The sequence below is a fragment of the Stegastes partitus genome, unplaced genomic scaffold, assembly GCF_000690725.1.
Source record: "Stegastes partitus isolate 25-593 unplaced genomic scaffold, Stegastes_partitus-1.0.2 Scaffold284, whole genome shotgun sequence".
Lineage (NCBI taxonomy): Eukaryota > Metazoa > Chordata > Actinopteri > Pomacentridae > Stegastes > Stegastes partitus.
In genome coordinates this window covers 539,144-556,821 of record NW_007578015.1, presented here as the reverse complement: position 1 = coordinate 556,821, position 17,678 = coordinate 539,144, and the positions used below count along the sequence as shown (strand labels likewise).

Sequence of the window (17,678 nt, the reverse complement as noted above, 5' to 3'; positions counted from 1 at the left end):
TATGTAAATCTGGCAGGACAATGGGATTAAATCATCCCGCGATGTTTATCTCAGTCTAAACATGCATGAGTAGCATTCTGATTCATCAAAAGTGGCCGACCTTTACAGGTGTTATTTATTCCGTGCACGCGCAAGCTTTTAGTTTTGGGTGTCAGGCTGCTAAATTCAAAATTACTTTTGGTTCCAAGAGATGACTATTATGGAAATTAAAAGCAAAATTGAGCACGGACCGATAAGAAAAATTAAGACCACGGGACAGACATTTGAAGCGCGCTGTGTCATTGTTCGGCATCCTCGCCCTTGAATCACGTCTGCTGCTTCCATTCATCCGCGGAAACACCTGAGCACCTTTCAGAAAACGTCGTCTTTGTTTTCCGTACAATGATTAAGCCTCGGCTGCTGCCACCGAAGCAGGGTGTAAATGGTGCGAAGTGTCTGTAATGAAAGGGAAAAACCGATTCAACTAACCGGTACAACATAAAGCCCCCCCCTCTTCTTCTTTTTTGTGGTTGTGCAACAGAAGATTTCACCGAGGGGAGCTGCCAATGCCTGTGGGTGTCTTGTAGGCGTCTGGCAGCCGTATAGGGATGTTATTGTCACATCTGGCAACGCGGAGATGCCAGCGTACTGGGAAGCTGCTCTCCATCTTATCCCGGTGTCAACAAGAACTCCGAGCTGATCTGCATGAAGTCTGAGAATCGGAGGGGGGGCCCCCACACAGATCATCTAAAAAAAATCAAATCCCACGAAGGGTTGTGAACCGTGGATTCTTTGGTTCCGTGCCACAAGCAGCCAAGTGCTTAGGTATTTCCAATTATCGGGAATATGTCGAGGTGGCCCTCTGTAATTAAAGCCTAATCATGCTGGTGGATTCAGAGAAGCATCCTCATCAAGCTTTCATTAGTCTCTCTCCTTGTGTTGCCCGGCAGCGACCCAACCAACCTCCCCCTCCTCCTCCAGTCAGGCTCCCAAATCACATATTTTTGAAATTCAGAGTCCAAAGTGTAACAGAAAAACAATCGTTATCTATTGTTGGGTCCTGAAAGAAATTTTCTGAATAAGTTTTGAGAGAAGACAGAATATTGATTTGAGAGATTTCATTGAACAGCTGAGAACAAGCTGCTCTGGCCTCGCTTGTGTTCCCAAAATCATCCATTTAGGGCTGAATAACTGAGCAGATAAACCGGCTTTTACAAACTATAAGCCCGTCACTTAAGGAGAGGAATGCATCTCGCCCAAAACGACCAAACAATGCAGCAGGTTCGTCCGAACTCCACTTTCAAAAATGCAAGCAGATGCTGCGTACAACGCGTATGGATCTGCGTTTGCTTCCCCCACCAGCAGCTTCCACTTCAGAGCTCGATTTGAATGAAACTGCAGGCGAGGCCTTGCGTTGTGGAGGGGCGAGCGAGCAGCTGGATTGGCTGGTGGTCCCGCGCTCCGAGAAGAGATCAACCGGAGCGCCGTGTGAGAGCACCTGGCTCTGCTATACGCTGCCTGTTTGACAGACACCTGGAAGCCCGACGAGAGAGCGCAGTGCAAAAGCCAGTGCTGCTCTACAGGGCCATGCATTATGCAGGAAGCTCGCTCGCTCTCTCTCTCTCTCTCTCTCACACACACTCTCTCTCTCTCTCTCTCGCTCGCTCGCTCTGCGGTAAAAATAGATCAGCAGACCTGAGCGTTCAGCTCTTTTTTATGCTTCTCACTTTCACTTGGATCTCACCAGGTGCAGCCGTTGTTGGCTTCCCGCCTCACATTTCTTTTCGCCTGCATGTTTGTGTATCGAGCTTAAACACACGCGTGTTTGCACACACACTCTCGAGGGCGCGCGCTTGCATGCGTGCATGTCAACCAGGGTTGTTTCATCAGTTCTCCGGCGCGCTCGGCTTTCAATAAAGGTGGGGATATTAGTCTCGCAGTGGTGTTTGCAGCTATTATGCCGGGGAGGACGTGGGGAGGATATTATCTGGCAGTCGCTGGTGGCGTGACATTTGTGAATCCTGTAATAAAGCCGACGCGACGAGGCCAAAAGTATGTGGACACTTTTGGGGATGTTTTGGCGAAATCAGCTGCATAAAGAAATATGTTTTGGTGTTTAGGGTAGAAGAGTCTCACCAGATGTAGATTGTGGGTAGAAACCTGCAATTGGACTTAATCTACATTATCAAAACTGGCTTCACACAACCTCCACCCCTGCTAGTTTTTTTCTTTTTTGGTGAATAGCCATTTTAACAACAGCACGCGCCTCCCTGCATGCAAATGTTCCACCAAAGCAGTCACAATTTTTAGGGAACTGGGCTGCATGCCACACTTAGCTCCACCTAATATGATCAGGATGGTCTACCTTCAACAAGCCAATCATCTGCGTCGTTACAGCCAAACAGTGGAACATCAGACCAATCGTGTTGTTGCACAAGAAAGTGTCGTGAAAATGCATGAATGGAAAAACCTGTTTTTGGAGAAAGCAGCCAAACCGTTTAAACAGATTCGACTGCTAACTCTACACATGCAGTTTTCTCATCCTGGTGGCCACTAAAGGCTCTTTATCTGGTCGTTAAGACAGAGTTGGGTCTTTGCAGCCTGAAATAACGATCCAAGGCTGTTACAAAGCTGGCTACAGCGTGGCAAGACTTGCTTCTAAGGATTTTTTGGAAGCGTCTTTGGTATGAATCTGAACATCAAATGGGAATCAGGACTCTATCATCCAAACTAAGAGGTTCCATCATCTTGTGGCAAGTTTGCCCCATCAGTGGGCATGATTTCGAAATAAAAAGTTCCTGAGCTCCTGTATGCTTCATCCCCACATTGCACCTGCTTCAACAACAGACAGCCTTATAAACTAGATGCTAAATGCCACATCTCCAGGGCATGTTTTTGTAAGAAAATGTGTCTAATTATAGGTCTTGGCATAAAAAAAATAATAATCTGAGTACCAGCAGACTGTTGAGATGAAGGTGAAGTAGTAGTTTTGGTGTGTAATTGCATACATGTGTAAGTACGCCTCAGCATAGAGAATGTAAAGGTCTCCTGTTGCTGAGCGCAAAGGCTCCCTGAAGACCATTGATCCATGTCTGTGACCACAGAGGTCTCCGGCTCCTCCCTGATTGCTATTCCGCTGCTAATTAAACAGTCCTGCTTAACGAGTTCACATTGATAACAGGGTTGGAGGGAAAGGTCACCCTATCATGCTCACTTCAAGTGGACACCGTCAATATTAACCCTGTCGAAAGAAGACAGGTACACACACACACACACAAAGACACACAAAGACACACACACATACAGGGGATCTTCTGAAAGTTAAAGAAAGAGGCAAAGGGACAGACGGGTGTCAAAGTGCAGAGCTGACTTCTGTTGTAATTAGAATTACATAAGTGATCAGAATTTGATTTGTTTGAAGCATCACTCTTGGACTTTTCAGGGGTTTTTTTTAATCGTGCAGTTCTAAGTTTTCCATGATCCTTTTCTTGGACGTTGTTTTAATTTTATGTCTTTGACTGTTAATGTTTTGAATCCAGACCATCACGGTGCATTAAACTTCTCCAGTAAACCTCCGACTATCGAAGTTCATGTTGTGCATTAGCAGCAGTTTATGGTGCTGGCTGGTGTCCATGCCATATATTTACATTATACATAACCATTTTCAAAAGAGACATTAACTCCTGCTGCAGGGTATCTCGATGGTTAGCACCATTGCCTTGCAGCTAGAAGGTCGCCGGTGAGGACACCCGGGATCTTTCTGCGTGGAGTCTCGGGTTCTTCCTCCCACAAGGTCCAAAAACATGCTGAGGTTAATTGGTGATTCTAAATTGTCTAAATGTGAGTGTGCTTGGTTGTCTGTCTCTAAGTGTAGCCCTGTGATAGACTGGTGACCTGTCCAGGGTGTCCCCTACCTTCACCCTGAGTCAGCTGGGATGGACTCCAGCCCCCCGTGACCCTAGTGAGGATTAAGCGGTGTATAGATAATGGATGGATGGACATTAACTCCTAAAATGTGCAATAACTTCTATTTTCACTGCACTCTGCACTTATATATACATGGGGACAGGTTTGTACATGTGGGCATGAGTTTGTATTTTTATTGTATTTTTACTGTGTTTCACTATTTTTACTGTTTAGTTTATCATTTGCATGTTTTGCATGACCGTCTCCGTCATGTGAATCTCGTTGTGTATGCTCCGTGTATCTAATCCAAAAATTCACTTGTAAAAACTTTGCTTTTTTTGCCACCAGGTGTTCTTGTGTTGTCCTGCAGCAGAGGCTGATTGGAGGCTTGACGGTTGATTGAGCCACACCTGGGCCCAGCGGTTCAGCCTCATAAGGCCTCCCTCATCCCGTCATTCCCCCTTGTTTGCTCTCTGACAGGAGCTGCCTGGAAACACCAGCAGCACGCTTTGCGGGTTCTGTTTGGTTGCTTTTTGTTCAAACAAATCTTTTTCGTCACCACACACACTTTTTTTGAAATCTTTTATTTTTCCTGTTGAAGAATTCTAAGTAATGTTTTGGAGGAAAATGTTACTTGGGTGAAGCTTAAGAATAACATGAATACTGAGTAATGCTGCAGTTTCCAGCCCACAAGCAACGATGTACCAAAGAGGATTAACCGCAAATAGGTGCTGGAATCAACCAAACCTGCAGGCTGTAGTTGATAAAAGCAAAAAAAATAATGGACAAATATGGAGGACAACTCGCATGCATTTAGCAGCCGCAGCGTTAAAACCACTGGCGGGTGAAGGGGATAGGGTTGATCTTTGATATACGAGGCAGCGAGGGATCAGTCGGTGGGTTAGAAGTAGGGAAATGGGCTAAGAGTCTGCATGGCTTTGACAAGGACTAACTCATGGTGTCGTAAAAGTAGTTCAAGGAAGGACAATTGGGTCACACATGGAGGCTAACCCATCCCAGCTACTGGAGAAGAAACTCCAAGTATTCCCTGATGATGGACTGCAAACATTGCCCAGGGATGATTTGAGGAGCACGACCAAATACTGTATAAAAGATGGACGTAGCAACCGGCCCTGAAAAATGAAGCCAACCCGGAAGTGTCAAAAACCTACGTCTGCTAGCTGCTGGCTCCAAAAAGCCCTGGCTCCCATAGACAGATCACAAAATACTGCATTCCTACAGCTCAGGATTTTTTTCTTATTAGTTTTCATAGTTAAATCCAGAGATCAGGTGGCCAATCTGAAAATAATTTCTAAAAAATCGTCAAAATTTTGCGGGGCAAGGGGCGTGGCTGGCTTGATTGACAGTCGGCAGAAGGCGGCAAATGTGGGCGGGGCAGAGAGGGCCCGCCTCTCAATCCGTCTGACCGATCGCTGCTCCGATGGCTCCCCCCCCCCCGATGCTTTTTGCGTCACCAAAAATCCAAGATGTCAACCAGGAAGTAGCAAAACCCTGGCTTCATGTTCTCAGTGCAGAAACCAACGGGTAGCTACATCCATCTTTTATACAGTCTATGAGCACGACCAAGAGTTCAAGGTGCTGACTTGGCAAATTACCCCAGATCTTGACCCCTATGAGCATCTGAAAAAACAAGTCTGATCCTTAGAGGGGCCACCTTCTTCGATTTGAAGGATCTGACATCTTTAGGTAGAGTTCAGACCTCAGTGGTTCAGTGGCTGGCTTGATTGACAGTCAGCAGAAGGCGGTAAATGTGGGCGGGGCAGAGAGGGCCCGCCTCTCAATCCGTCTGACCAATCGCTGCTCCTATGGCTCCGCCCCCCTCCGATGCTTTTTGCGTCACCAAAAATCCAAGATGTCAACCAGGAAGTAGCAAAACCCCGGCTTCATTTTCTCAGTGCAGAAACCAACGGGTAGCTACGTCCATCTTTTATACAGTCTATGAACAGGACCAAGAGTTCAAGACTTGGCAAATTCCCCCAGATCTTGACCCCGATGAGCATCTGAAAAAACAAGTCTGATCCTTAGAGGGGCCACCTTCCTGGATTTGAAGGATCTGACACCTTTAGGTAGAGTTCAGACCTCAGTGGTTCAGTGGCTGGCTTGATTGACAGTCGGCAGAAGGCGGTAAATGTGGGCGGGCAGAGAGGGCCCGCCTCTCAATCCGTCTGACCAATCGCTGCTCCTATGGCTCCGCCCCCCTCCGACGATTTTTGCGTCACCAAAAATCCAAGATGTCAACCAGGAAGTAGCAAAACCCTGGCTTCATTTTCTTAGTGCAGAAACCAACGGGTAGCTACGTCCAAGTTCAAGGTGCTGACTTGGCAAATTCCCCCCAGATCTTGACCCCGATGAGCATCTGGAAAAACAAATTCGATCCTTAGAGGTGCCACCTTCCTCGATTTGAAGGATCTGACACCTTTAGGGCACCTTTAGGTAGAGTTCAAACCTCAGTGGTTCAGTGGCATCTGTGCAATATTTAACAGACGATTGGTTTAAGCACAGGATTGTACATGTAAATAGTTTGGATGCCTCTTAAAGTGATCGTACTTTAGTTCAGTCCGAGAGGTTTCAACAAGAAGAAAGTGCTCTCGCAGTATTTTCCGAGAGAGTCTGCAAATGTCCACAGAGAAACCCAGACACACAAACACACGACCTATATATACTATCTGGCCTCCTCATCATTTATCTTACAGCGGCAGAATCAGGATAGATTGGTTCAATTAGACTGGCCTTTAATGTAATCTGTTTAATCCATTTCTATCATCAAAGCCAATACCTACCTCTCTCCGCAGAGAGCGGGATTAGCCTTCGGAGTGCATCTCAAAGCCGCCGTCTCGGCTGTAAAAACGCACCCTCCGAGTCAATCAGATCTCCTCGATACTTGCGATATTTGTTCTTTACAACTGGCTGTGAGGGAAAACAGAGTGTCTCCAGTGAAGTTTTAATGGGTGAAGATTTAAGATCTTCATATCCGACCAGAGATTGCTAGCTCTGTTTTGGCACGACGCCCGGTGCCACGGTGATAGTACGGAGAGGGGGGAGGAGGAAAGACTCTATTTTTTACTCTCTTCAAGAATCGGCAAAGAGTTGATTTCATTCCTATAATGGAAAAAGACAGCATTGGTTTGTAGAAAAGATTCATGAATCCTTTGGAAAACTGTGTGTGAAGACATGTGGACAAGCAAACTAGTCGTCTGCTATAGCATCTTTAAAACAGAGGAAATGCTGCTGCAGCTACACTGTAAAATAAACTGTAAAAAATAAAAATAAAAAAATAAAAAGTGAAAAATACACATTAAAAAAATGTAGAGAACTGTGATGTTCAAAAACAATAAAAACCAGTAAATATCTGTAAAACAATGGTGGTTTTAGCTGATTTAAATACAGTAATGTGTGATTATATGGTAACATATAATAAAAGAAAAAAAACCATTATTTGCAAAAATAAAGATTTATAATGTGGACATTATACACAGTTTTGGCCTTTTTTATTGTATTTTTATTTTATTTTATTTATTGTTTATACAGTCAACATGTAAATATTCTGTTCCTGTGATTTACTAGAAAAATTTAAACTGTAAAATAACCATTTTAAATTTTTTAAATTATTTTTTTTAAGTTAAAGTATTTACAACTTACAATCCTTAATTTACTTTTTTATTTTTTTTTTTTACTTTAAATAACAGCAAATATCTGGCATGCACAAATAGTTTTTGTGGATTTAAATGCAGTAAAAGATGATTCATTACCATTGATAGAAATACAGATTTTTGATGTGGACTTTATTTACTGTTTGGCCTCTTGTTTTTTGTTTGTTTGTTTGTTTGTTTGTTTGTTTGTTTTACAAACTGTAAATTGTAATTTCCTTTTTCTGAGATTTTTTATCATTCTGTCAGTGAAAAACGGTAACAAAACAAGGCCAGTTTGTAAAACAACAGGAAATTGTTGTAAAAACAAACAAACAAACAAAACAATGCAGTTTAAACTGTGCAAACTGTTGTAAAAGGTAGCATTTTATAGTGTGGATATAAAGCGCTAAGTTATGGCTCTGATCATACAATGACCTATGAGGGCTTTTTTTTTGTTTGTTTTTTTTTTTACAATAAAATAAAATAAAATAAAAAATTCCAGGGAACCTCAGACTTTCCAAAATTGAATTTGTAAATGCACAATAAAAATCTTAGATATTTTCTGAAATTAAAGCGGTGAATTAACAAGAAAAAAAAAACAACAACAAAAACACAAATTCACAAGAGGAAAACTGAGATTTGCTGAAATTCTGAAATTCATACATTTGCAAGAAAGGTTTAAATTTATGACAAAGAAAAAACTTCTCATCACACCATCAACAGGGAATGCCACACACACACACACACACACACACACACACAAGTTGATGATCTTCTGTATTGTGTTGTCTTGTAGCACAAATCCCATTTGAACTGTCCCCGTGTGTAACCAGCCATTGTGTCCATTGTGTTGTGGTTCTTAAAGCACAAACACCGTCACCTTAATCAGAACGAGGTTTTCTGCTCCGGATGCTCATAACAATCGATGATTCTGGCCTTAAGACATGAGCGTTATTTTTAAATCTAATTGCAAAGGATAATTTGATTGGATCATCCACTGAGGGTTTATGATGAGCGTCAGTGATGTAATTTTTTCAAGTTTTTTTCTCATAAATTTATGTCTTTATTGGTGAACATGTACGTTTTTTTCTCATGGATTTGTTTTTCCTCTGAATATAAGGCCCTCCTTATCTCCATAATGTAGTTTTATAAATCTAAAACAGCTCTAAGATGCCTTTGCACAAATAATACATCAAGTTAAAAGACATTCCTGTGCAAATATAGGCCCGACTTTGCTTTATTTGGAGAAACGTGTGCTTCTTAAATGACAGAAATGGCATTAAACTGGCAACGATCCACCTTTACATTCGCTAGCTCGGTTAGCTCCACAACAAATCCGACTGTGTCTATTCAGCATCACCTACATTCTCCATAAAAACACTCTTTCTCTACCTCCAGGACCACAGTTTTGGTGTTTTTCACTTGAAGATTTTCACACTACTTTACTTAAAAGCGTGTGTTTTAAGCACTCAGGCAACCCATTCAAAAGCCACGACAACATATCTCCCCCTCCATCGCATGGCTTTAAACACGACTGTTTTTTTTTCTTTCTAAATTCGTGCATTTCATACAAACAGCTGCTTCTACCTGCTGAGATTTCCACGGGGAAGCGGGATTTCGTACTCAATACCCATCTACCCCTCACCCCACACTGTCAGAAGAAAGAACAAATCAGTGTGCAGGTATTTATTTTTTGACTGAAATGTATTTTGAAGACATCTTTCCCCACAATTCCTGACTTGCTACGTACAAATTTGAGTCTCTTTTTTTTCCCTCCAACTGCACCTGCCTTCGTGAATAAGCTCATTTTAAACACAGTATTTGTAATAATTTCTCCTCCGAGTGTGGATTACCCGTGCTTTTCAGGAGAATTCCCAGCGCAGCATTAGCAACGCGGCTCGTCACAGTCGATGGAAGCGTTCCCATAGCTGTTTTTTTTTTTTTTTCCCCCCCTTGTGCCTGCAGATATTAAAGCAAAACACGAAGCTGCTCGTCTGAGTCCACTGACTAGTGCAGCAAACTGTGGTCGTAAGACTTGATAAACCGGTGATGAATCGGTCGTGTCTGGGCCGACGCATGCACGTGCGGATGACAACGTCCGATTCGGTGTTGCTGACAGGCTTGATCGGAGCTGATTGATCGTCGCCGGGCTGCACGGAGCAACATGATGGGGTTAAGGACCGGGGGCTCCTGTGCTGTCTGAGGACACCCACCTCCCCCCGCTTTGTTAACACAAGCCCGATTGCAAACCATATCTGACAATGGATATTGATCAGGCGAACGGGAAAGATCAATGCTTGTTGATTGGGCAGAAAATACATGAGGGTGGGGGGTAGGGGGGCCGAATCTGTGCCCCGGGACTGTTGGACAGGTTCGCTGCTTAAATCACTTCTTGGAAGCGAAATGTCAGATTTAGCAGATTTTCGTGGCGGTCAAGCTGCTGCCGGTAACGTTTTAGCTTCTTTATCATTTGTTTTCAATCAGATTAAATCAGGCGATCATTACGGCAAATGTTTATTGAAGATGCTTACAGGAGTTGATTTCCAAGCTTCCACACGTTTCGCAACTACATATATGTACATTTACTGCCATCTGCTGGTTGTTGCATGCAAGTGCAACTAAGATTTTTTTTTGTGGAGAAACATGGAATCATTTGAAAAGCTGCAGCATTTATTACATATTATGTTTGAATACGGTCTTCGTGCTTCAACAACTTGCTCTTGAAATATTCAATTTAGACTTTTTTTGTTGTTTCTAGTTTGCGAATATGTCGATTTTTTTGATTTTTAAAAAAATCTGAGGTCACCTCAAAAACTACCTGCAAGCGTTAAGGTGAGAAGACAGCATGTTAAACCATAAAAAATAAATCATTACACATTACACAAAGGGGCAGGACCATTCACTGCAGCCCTGCTAGTTACTGAGTAACTTAGAGGTGAGTTAAGGCCAAGCTCAGAGTGCCGAGTCATAGTATTCTGTCAGACAGGGTGCAGAAAGTGTGGCGCAGAAATATGGCTGTACGTGCCTTCGAAGGTAAAGATCATGCAGCCGCTTACCGGCAGTACAGAGTCACGCCGCAGGAACTGATCAGCAAGATTATGAGCTCTGTGGATAAAAGGGTATGTTCAGCATTTTAACATCATGCTTCCATTTTTTATTTTTGCTGTGTCATGCTTCTAATCTCTGTTGCTGCTTGAACACCCAATCTGTCACGGTGGACCTCATTCAGGCAACCAAACGGTACAACCTGGCGGTGGATGTGGGCTGCGGTTCGGGCCAAGGGACCAAGCTTCTGGCTCCATACTTCACCGAGGTGGTTGGAACAGACGTCAGCCAGGCCCAGCTGGATATGGCGTCGACCAATAGCAAGCCTCCAAATGTTTCCTACAGGTGAGGTGAGGTGAGGTGGGGAAGTGTCATCGAGGTTATTTCATCAATCCAGGGTTGTAATTCAACCCTATCAGAGGGCTTCATAAAGTCGCTGTCTGCGCTGGTGCAATATATCCTCCACTATCTTTTTGGGACTCTTTCTCCTTGTCGCTGTTCCAAATGCACTTTTCATTTTAAGACTTCTGAGAAATCATCAATCACCCCCTAAATGCAGCACCTGACAAGAGTTCCTGTGGTTTAAAATGAGTTCACAGCAGTGTGATGTAGGTTAAGATGCAGCTAAAAAACATGTTTGCGGCGTTCCGGGAGAGCTGCAAGGTAAATATAATTATCGGTATCCAAATAAGAGCAGCAAATTAAGCTCCCTCTTCACTTCCTGTCCACAGTAGCTGCAAAAGTCCGACTGAAAGCTGCTGTTAAACGCTGGTATCAACATGTTTTGGTCTTTCCAACTTGCCTCTACCAGGCAGTGTCCGGCAGAGGAGCTACCGTTTGCGTCCGGAGAGGTGGACCTCGTGGCGTCCATGACGGCGGCCCACTGGTTCGACCGCCCGCGGTTCCTCCTGGAGGCTGATCGGATCCTGAGGCCCGGAGGCTGCCTGGCCCTCCTGAGCTACACCCTGGACATGGAGCTGGAGTACGGGGACGTCTCCAAAGCTCTCACCGACATCTGCAACGAGGTCCGAACGTTACAACTCGATTATCATCTTGTCATATTCAGTTCATATTGATTTTTTTTTTTCCATTAGTTCTACGGTGCACTGCTGCCCTTCAGAGATCCCTATCTAGGATCATGCTCGAGGAAGATCTATGCTGGCATGTTTGAGTCCATCCCTTATCCAGACAAAGAGTGGTATGTGCTGAGTATTTGGTACTAATTCTTCTATAGGTAAAGGAACATTGATTACATTTTTAAAAATCACTTGTTATGAAGAAGGCAACTGGACTTCCTTTTGGTTCTTAAAGATGTTTTATGCATGTTAATGACCCAAAAATGAATTAAAGTGTAAATGGTTGAGGCACCAGTACCTCAACCAAGTTGGCTTTTCCAGTTCCACCCGTTATTCTTGAGATGCAGGTGGACTGTAGAGACAAAAATGGCATCAAACTGACCATAAAGTACCCAGATACAAGCTGGGCAATGATGTAGTCCAATACAGTAAGGACCGTACAGATCCAGGGAGTTTTGGTTTGTCAACTAGCTTTGGGTCATCAAACTGAAATCTTGTTCTGAATGTCAGACTCCTTGGTTTACATCCAATAAGCCAACACAAATGTGTGCAGGACTGACTTACTGCAGGTAAAGAGGACCTTGCCGTTGAACGGGTACATCGGCATGGTGGAGACCTTCTCCAGCTTCCAGAAAATGAAGCGAGCGGACCCCGACGGAGCCGAACGCCTCTCGCACGACTTCCTGAACAAGTGAGATATTCACCTCCAACTCATCCACAAGCCTAATATTTAACCTCCACCCGCCTGGCACTGAACCATCACCTCCTAAATGAATTTATCACCCTCAAAAACTGCTCAAAATCTGTCACAGTCGTGGGCATTAATCAGAAAATGCAAACACTGGAAGGCTTCTTTGATAATATAGCCACCATTAATTCCCCCCTGGCTGCCAGTGATAGGACAGAATAGCCCCTCCAAGCACAATATATGGGGGAGAAGTGCTGAGTCGTAACTTTTACATGGAGGTAAAAAGGAAGATAGTTTTGCTCTTGAAAGTGTTTTCTTCTTTGGTCTTTGCTCCATCATCCACCAGCCTTTCTGTCTCTTCCATTCGCAGGCTGATGTCCACCATGAAAACATCTTCCCCCGACACAGATGTCACGATGGTTGTCAATTATTACTACTTTGTGGCGTTTAAGCCGTCATAGTTCTGATGGTGTGAATCCTTTTTTTTTGGTTTTTGTGTTCCTGTGTAGCTTTAAAAAGAAGTGAATCAGCCCTTTAGACTTTTGTTTGTGATGGTCGTCAGTTGTGAAATTCCTAGAAGACGCACTTTCTTGGAAAGTCAAAAAGACAAATGAACTGATTTAAAAACAACAGAACCAAAGTGCTGCACAATTAAAGCAGCAAATCCAACACAAAGACACGAATAAAAGAACGACATCAGGGTGTTTAGCTCCACCTTAATTGTTGATAGGTTTTCTCACCTCAACATTAGATTCCTTTTGCTTGACAATTTTTGATTTGCTTGAAACTTTTTGCACAAATTCTGGACGTTTCAAATGGTATCTGTCATGTTTTAGATTGTTATATCAAGTACTATTTGGGATTAAATAATAAAAACTACTATTTGGATCTGGCTATCAACTAATATCTGAGTCCTACCTGCTCTATCAGTCGTGAAAGTTGAAGTAACAGAACTTAATTTCCAATTTTGTGACCAAGAAGTTTATATTAAAATGTAGTTCTTGTTTTGTTTTGTGATATTGTGACAACATAAAATGTCATTAGCTGATTTCTGGATGGTTTATTTGTTAATGTGTCATCAAAGATGGGACTTTTCACGACTGTTTGTTACTGCTTGTCCAATATTGCAGATTCTGAATAAATGCCACAGTGATGAATAATGGCGACAGTTTTAGTAGTTCCTGGGGTGTTGCCGTTCAATCATGTCACTAATATCTTTATAAATATCCATATTTTATGTGATAAAAACTTCAAGCCAGTGAGAGATGGTCAAAGAGGAAATTGTTGTGAAATTTTGATGATTTTACATAAAATTAATTAAATGTTTCTTCCAAGAAAAGATCAACTGTTCTAGAGATTCAGGGGGCAGCTGCCTAAGAACAGTAGTTGAATAGTACTGGTCAAGGCAACTAAGCGACTTTTTAAATCCTTTAGGAGAGACACAGCCCTCAACTTTTGCTAAAAATTTCAAACTCTTTCGTTTTTGTTTGCTGTTTTTGACAAGTTCAATCAAAAAGACCGCTTCTGTGGATGTGAAACGATGATAAAATGAAGTCACGTTCGGCTCATGAACCTCTGTGAGAGCGGAGCGTTGCAGAATGAACACTAGATGGAGCCAGAACGATGGATGAGAGTCCAACAGCCTCATGGTCAACTTTAACATCTTTGAACTGAATGTACTATTTGTGACTGAAAGTGTCCGATCTGCACCTCATAGCAAGCCACGAGTCTCTAACAGATATTGATTTGATCAGGGATATGATATGATCGAGTTCAACTGCTCATTTCTTGCTATTTACATTTAAAAACCAATGGTAACGTCTCTCAATAAAACACCCTGACATCTTCCTGAAACTTCCTTTCCTCCATCTTCTCGACTCCTCGAAACTTGTACGAATCATCCACCCAAGTCATCCTGGTGTCTACCGTCACGTGATCGCAGATTGTTTAGGGCCATGAGAGCAGATGGTAATTACCATGCATGGCCTCCAAATCCCCTGAGAACTTTATTACCATGACACCCTCACATCCATCAGAAACGACAGACAAACCCTATTTTTATACCAAACAGAACATTTATTTCACAATCCTGTCTCCTGCAGTCAAACATACTTCACGACATGCTTTTTTTTTTTCACCTATTAAAATGTGACTAATATGATTTCAACACAAATGAGTCCATATATATCTCCAAGGTTTGAGGGGCGACTCCATCACCGGAGCTGCCCCTATAGCAGTCCCTCGGTGCGTTTACTCCTCCACACCACCAGGGCAGTCATGAGCAGGGTGACCAGGACCGGCACCGCGATGAACGGGGCGAGGACGCCGATGGGCGGGTCGTGGAGGAGCCGGCCCGTCAGGGCGCAGTCGTGGAAGTAGGTCCGGTGAATCTGCATGAAGAAGTGGTCGACTATTTGGTTGGGCCAGAAGCAGTCCATCCTCAAGGCCACCTGGTAGGTGCAGTTTGTTAGACCCTCGTAGATCCTGCAGGGGGCGACAAATCAGCACAGCGGGTGAAACTCTAAAGAACATTTTCCCATTTTGAGATATTGAGTTTTAGAAACATTAAAATCAACTCTTGTGATGTCTTTGAAGCGTCCTCCCAGCGTGGGACCAGACTGAGCGGCGGGGGATTCCTGTTGGTAGGAAAAAAAAGGCAAAGGAGTGTCTAGAATTACCAGCGGGCTTAAGGCGGCTAAATATAACCGCTAGGTGGGAGAGGGCAGGAGAAACGGAGATGCATACCAACAGAGGTCCACCAAGAGATTGTGTTCCCGTTTAACTGCACACGTTGCCAGAAAGTACGTCCAACTTACTTTTGTTTGACTCATCGAGAGGCACCCAATTTGCAAGATAATCAAGAATATTTCTGGTTATGAAAAGACCGATAGAACTGAGCTGCAAGGGTTGCCACGTGAAGCCGCTCTGGATAAAAGTGTGAATTCCACGACTGGCATGCAGGAGTGTCGCGTGTCTGTGTTTTTAAATGCCGCAGGGTTTTCCATCTGCACCTTTTAATGCTTCAATTGTCATCACCAAAAGCTCTTCCAGCTCCAAAAACCCGAGGATTAGGATTAAGTTCAGAGGAAAAGGGTTCAAATGCTTGAAGACTTAGTCGTTGTGGTTGTGATCACTTTGGGTTTACAAGTATGTTAATGCTAAAAAATAAAAGGTTTTGGTCCTCAGGCAAGTGTTTGTTTTTAAAAGAAGTTTTAAAGCTAAAAAAGATCATTTGAGGAGAAGAAATCAGTCTGCAGACGCATTCACACCCACACTGAGGCAGTCGCAGGTTTGGGGATTGATGAATTCCTTAATATAAGATTTTAATCGTCACATTTTGCCAATTGACAAAGATTTATTTTAATAGCACGATCACTGGAGACCTGTGCAGAAAGTCTGACCCCTGTAAATCACTTCAACAACCGAAATACATAAATAAATCTCCTCCCTCCATCCAACTTTAAGGAGACTGGTTATTTTCTCTTCGAAGAACTGTGTGTAATTAGTAAAATAACGAGCCTCTAGAAGAAAAGAGTCCCGGTCTCTAAGGAACGATGGTTCCGTCTCCTAAACCTGTGGGGAAAACTTGGCTTTGGATAACAGTGGCTGAGCCGCTGTGTGATCTCGCCAAGAGAAAAACACACTTGAAAATAAATTTACTTTGGAAATAAAATGACAAAATTACACAGAATTTGTTGAAAAAAGTGCTGCAAATGTACAATACGGCTGAGAATGGGGCGTTTTTATTTTATAAATGCAGATTTTGTATCAGTGAGAACTTCTGATCTTGCTTAAGTAACATCCCGGAGATTCAACCACGGTTTACCTCCACTTATGCACGACTGTAAAAAGAACATCAGTCATTTTATTTTTAAATAAAGCGGATTTAAACGACTTTTAAATGCATGCCTATGAAAAAGCTTTTTCTGTTCTACTTGGCAGACAATGTGGTTTGGACGAAACCATTAACAAGGGTTGGATGGCATGCTGTGACACCTTAAATCTGCATTTTTTTGAATATTTACCACTGTTTGGATCTCACCTGAGCCACAGTTTGATACATAGAATGTGCTGTCATGTGGATGCGAGTGCGAGTCCTGACCTTACAAAGGATAAAGCAGTGTATAGAGGATGGATGGATGGATGGATGGATGGATGGATGGATGGATGGATGGATGGATGGATGGATGGATGGATGATACCTCAGTTAAGGAAAGTGGGCTTCATAGATGCTTCTTTTAAGGATTCTGCTCACTCCCAGTGGCATCCGTCTGGAGTTTAATGAAAACATGAACCACAGCTAAAGCTAGCTGCAAAGTTTTACTTCAGGGGTCTAGTAGAGTATGTTTATGTTGAAAAAAAAAAGTATATTGTACAAACTGTGCATTGATGTCGCTCCTGTCTCTTTAATACCCAATTCCTAAAAAGCAGCTGATTGGTCAGCTAGCTCAACAAAAATGAGGCAGTGCTGGCTGCGCATCTAAAATCTTTAATAATGAAGATGTAGGTAGGAAATAATGGTGAGGAAGCTGCTCATTTTGGTTACCAGGCAGTTGCTATGCAAATGTGTTACCTAGTGATGTCGATAAGTCACGGACAAAAAGGCTGGACCTCAGATTAGGTATTTGAAGCACTAAGGGAGAGAATAAATCCCTTTGGCTTGGGTTTGTTCGCAGACTTTTTACATGCACAAAAAAGTTATTAAACTTTAAAGGTAACAGAAAAATACTAATATGAGCTCTTTAATTTAGAAAACATATAAGAAATCATTCCCAACCGAGGCAGGCGACAGCTGACAAATCCTTTATTTTATTACATAGCGTGTTTCATCCCCATCGTGTTACCAAATTGGCCTCCATATTTTTCTCATTTCCTTTCAAGTCGCCCAGGAGGCAAACCCTGTCACGAGCAGCTTTGTCGGCTTTCGTGACGCACCTGCAAACCCTGAAAGCACGGATAATTTTACGACGAGTTACGACTGCACACACACACACAAAGATCACCACCACCAATTACGCGCTTGGACCAGGAGACGACAGCGAGCCGGGAGGGAAATCACACGGTTCTGACAGCAGCCTCTCCTGTGGGCCTCCTTTCATCCTGACTCGTCCCCACGACTGCCAGCATTTGGGGAAAGAAGAAGCCACCGAACGCCGAGGCGCCGTTTCAATAAAACATCCAACGAAAAAGGTCACGATGCGGCGAGTCAAAACGGAGGCCGTGATGGCTGGAAGGCAACGGGAACAAGAGAGCGAGCTAAACCCAGAGCAACATATCGAGAGTAAGTGACGGTAAACGACGTCATTCCTCCGCTAATTTAATCGTAGCAGCTGG

The 17,678-nt window shown here is 43.2% G+C and overlaps 2 protein-coding genes across 2 annotated transcripts in view; one reads left to right on the top strand and one right to left on the bottom strand.

Moving 5' to 3' along the window:
• The first annotated feature begins 10,546 nt into the window (after positions 1–10,546).
• Positions 10,547–13,483, top strand: LOC103357970 (putative methyltransferase DDB_G0268948). Its single transcript, XM_008282743.1, has 6 exons — positions 10,547–10,654; positions 10,765–10,925; positions 11,392–11,605; positions 11,675–11,778; positions 12,210–12,347; positions 12,715–13,483. Exons 1-6 carry the CDS (start codon positions 10,547–10,549, stop codon positions 12,803–12,805), a joined length of 816 nt encoding a protein of 271 aa, XP_008280965.1. The 3' UTR covers positions 12,806–13,483.
• A 914-nt stretch (positions 13,484–14,397) lies between these two features.
• LOC103357968 (receptor activity-modifying protein 1-like) overlaps positions 14,398–17,678 on the bottom strand; it is a 6,950-nt gene continuing 3,669 nt past the window's right edge. The window contains exon 3 of the mRNA XM_008282742.1: positions 14,398–14,828. Coding sequence (XP_008280964.1) covers positions 14,573–14,828 — 256 coding nt within the window. The 3' untranslated portion in view covers positions 14,398–14,572. The remainder of the gene's footprint in view (positions 14,829–17,678) is intronic.

Excerpts from the sequence above, each read along its gene's own strand:
- LOC103357970 (XM_008282743.1), top strand. The coding sequence starts at position 10,547 with ATGGCTGTACGTGCCTTCGAAGGTAAAGATCATGCAGCCGCTTACCGG. Across the intron at positions 10,655-10,764 it reads TGAGCTCTGTGGATAAAAGG|GCAACCAAACGGTACAACCT; the intron begins GTATGTTCAGCA and ends GACCTCATTCAG. Across the intron at positions 10,926-11,391 it reads CCTCCAAATGTTTCCTACAG|GCAGTGTCCGGCAGAGGAGC; the intron begins GTGAGGTGAGGT and ends TGCCTCTACCAG.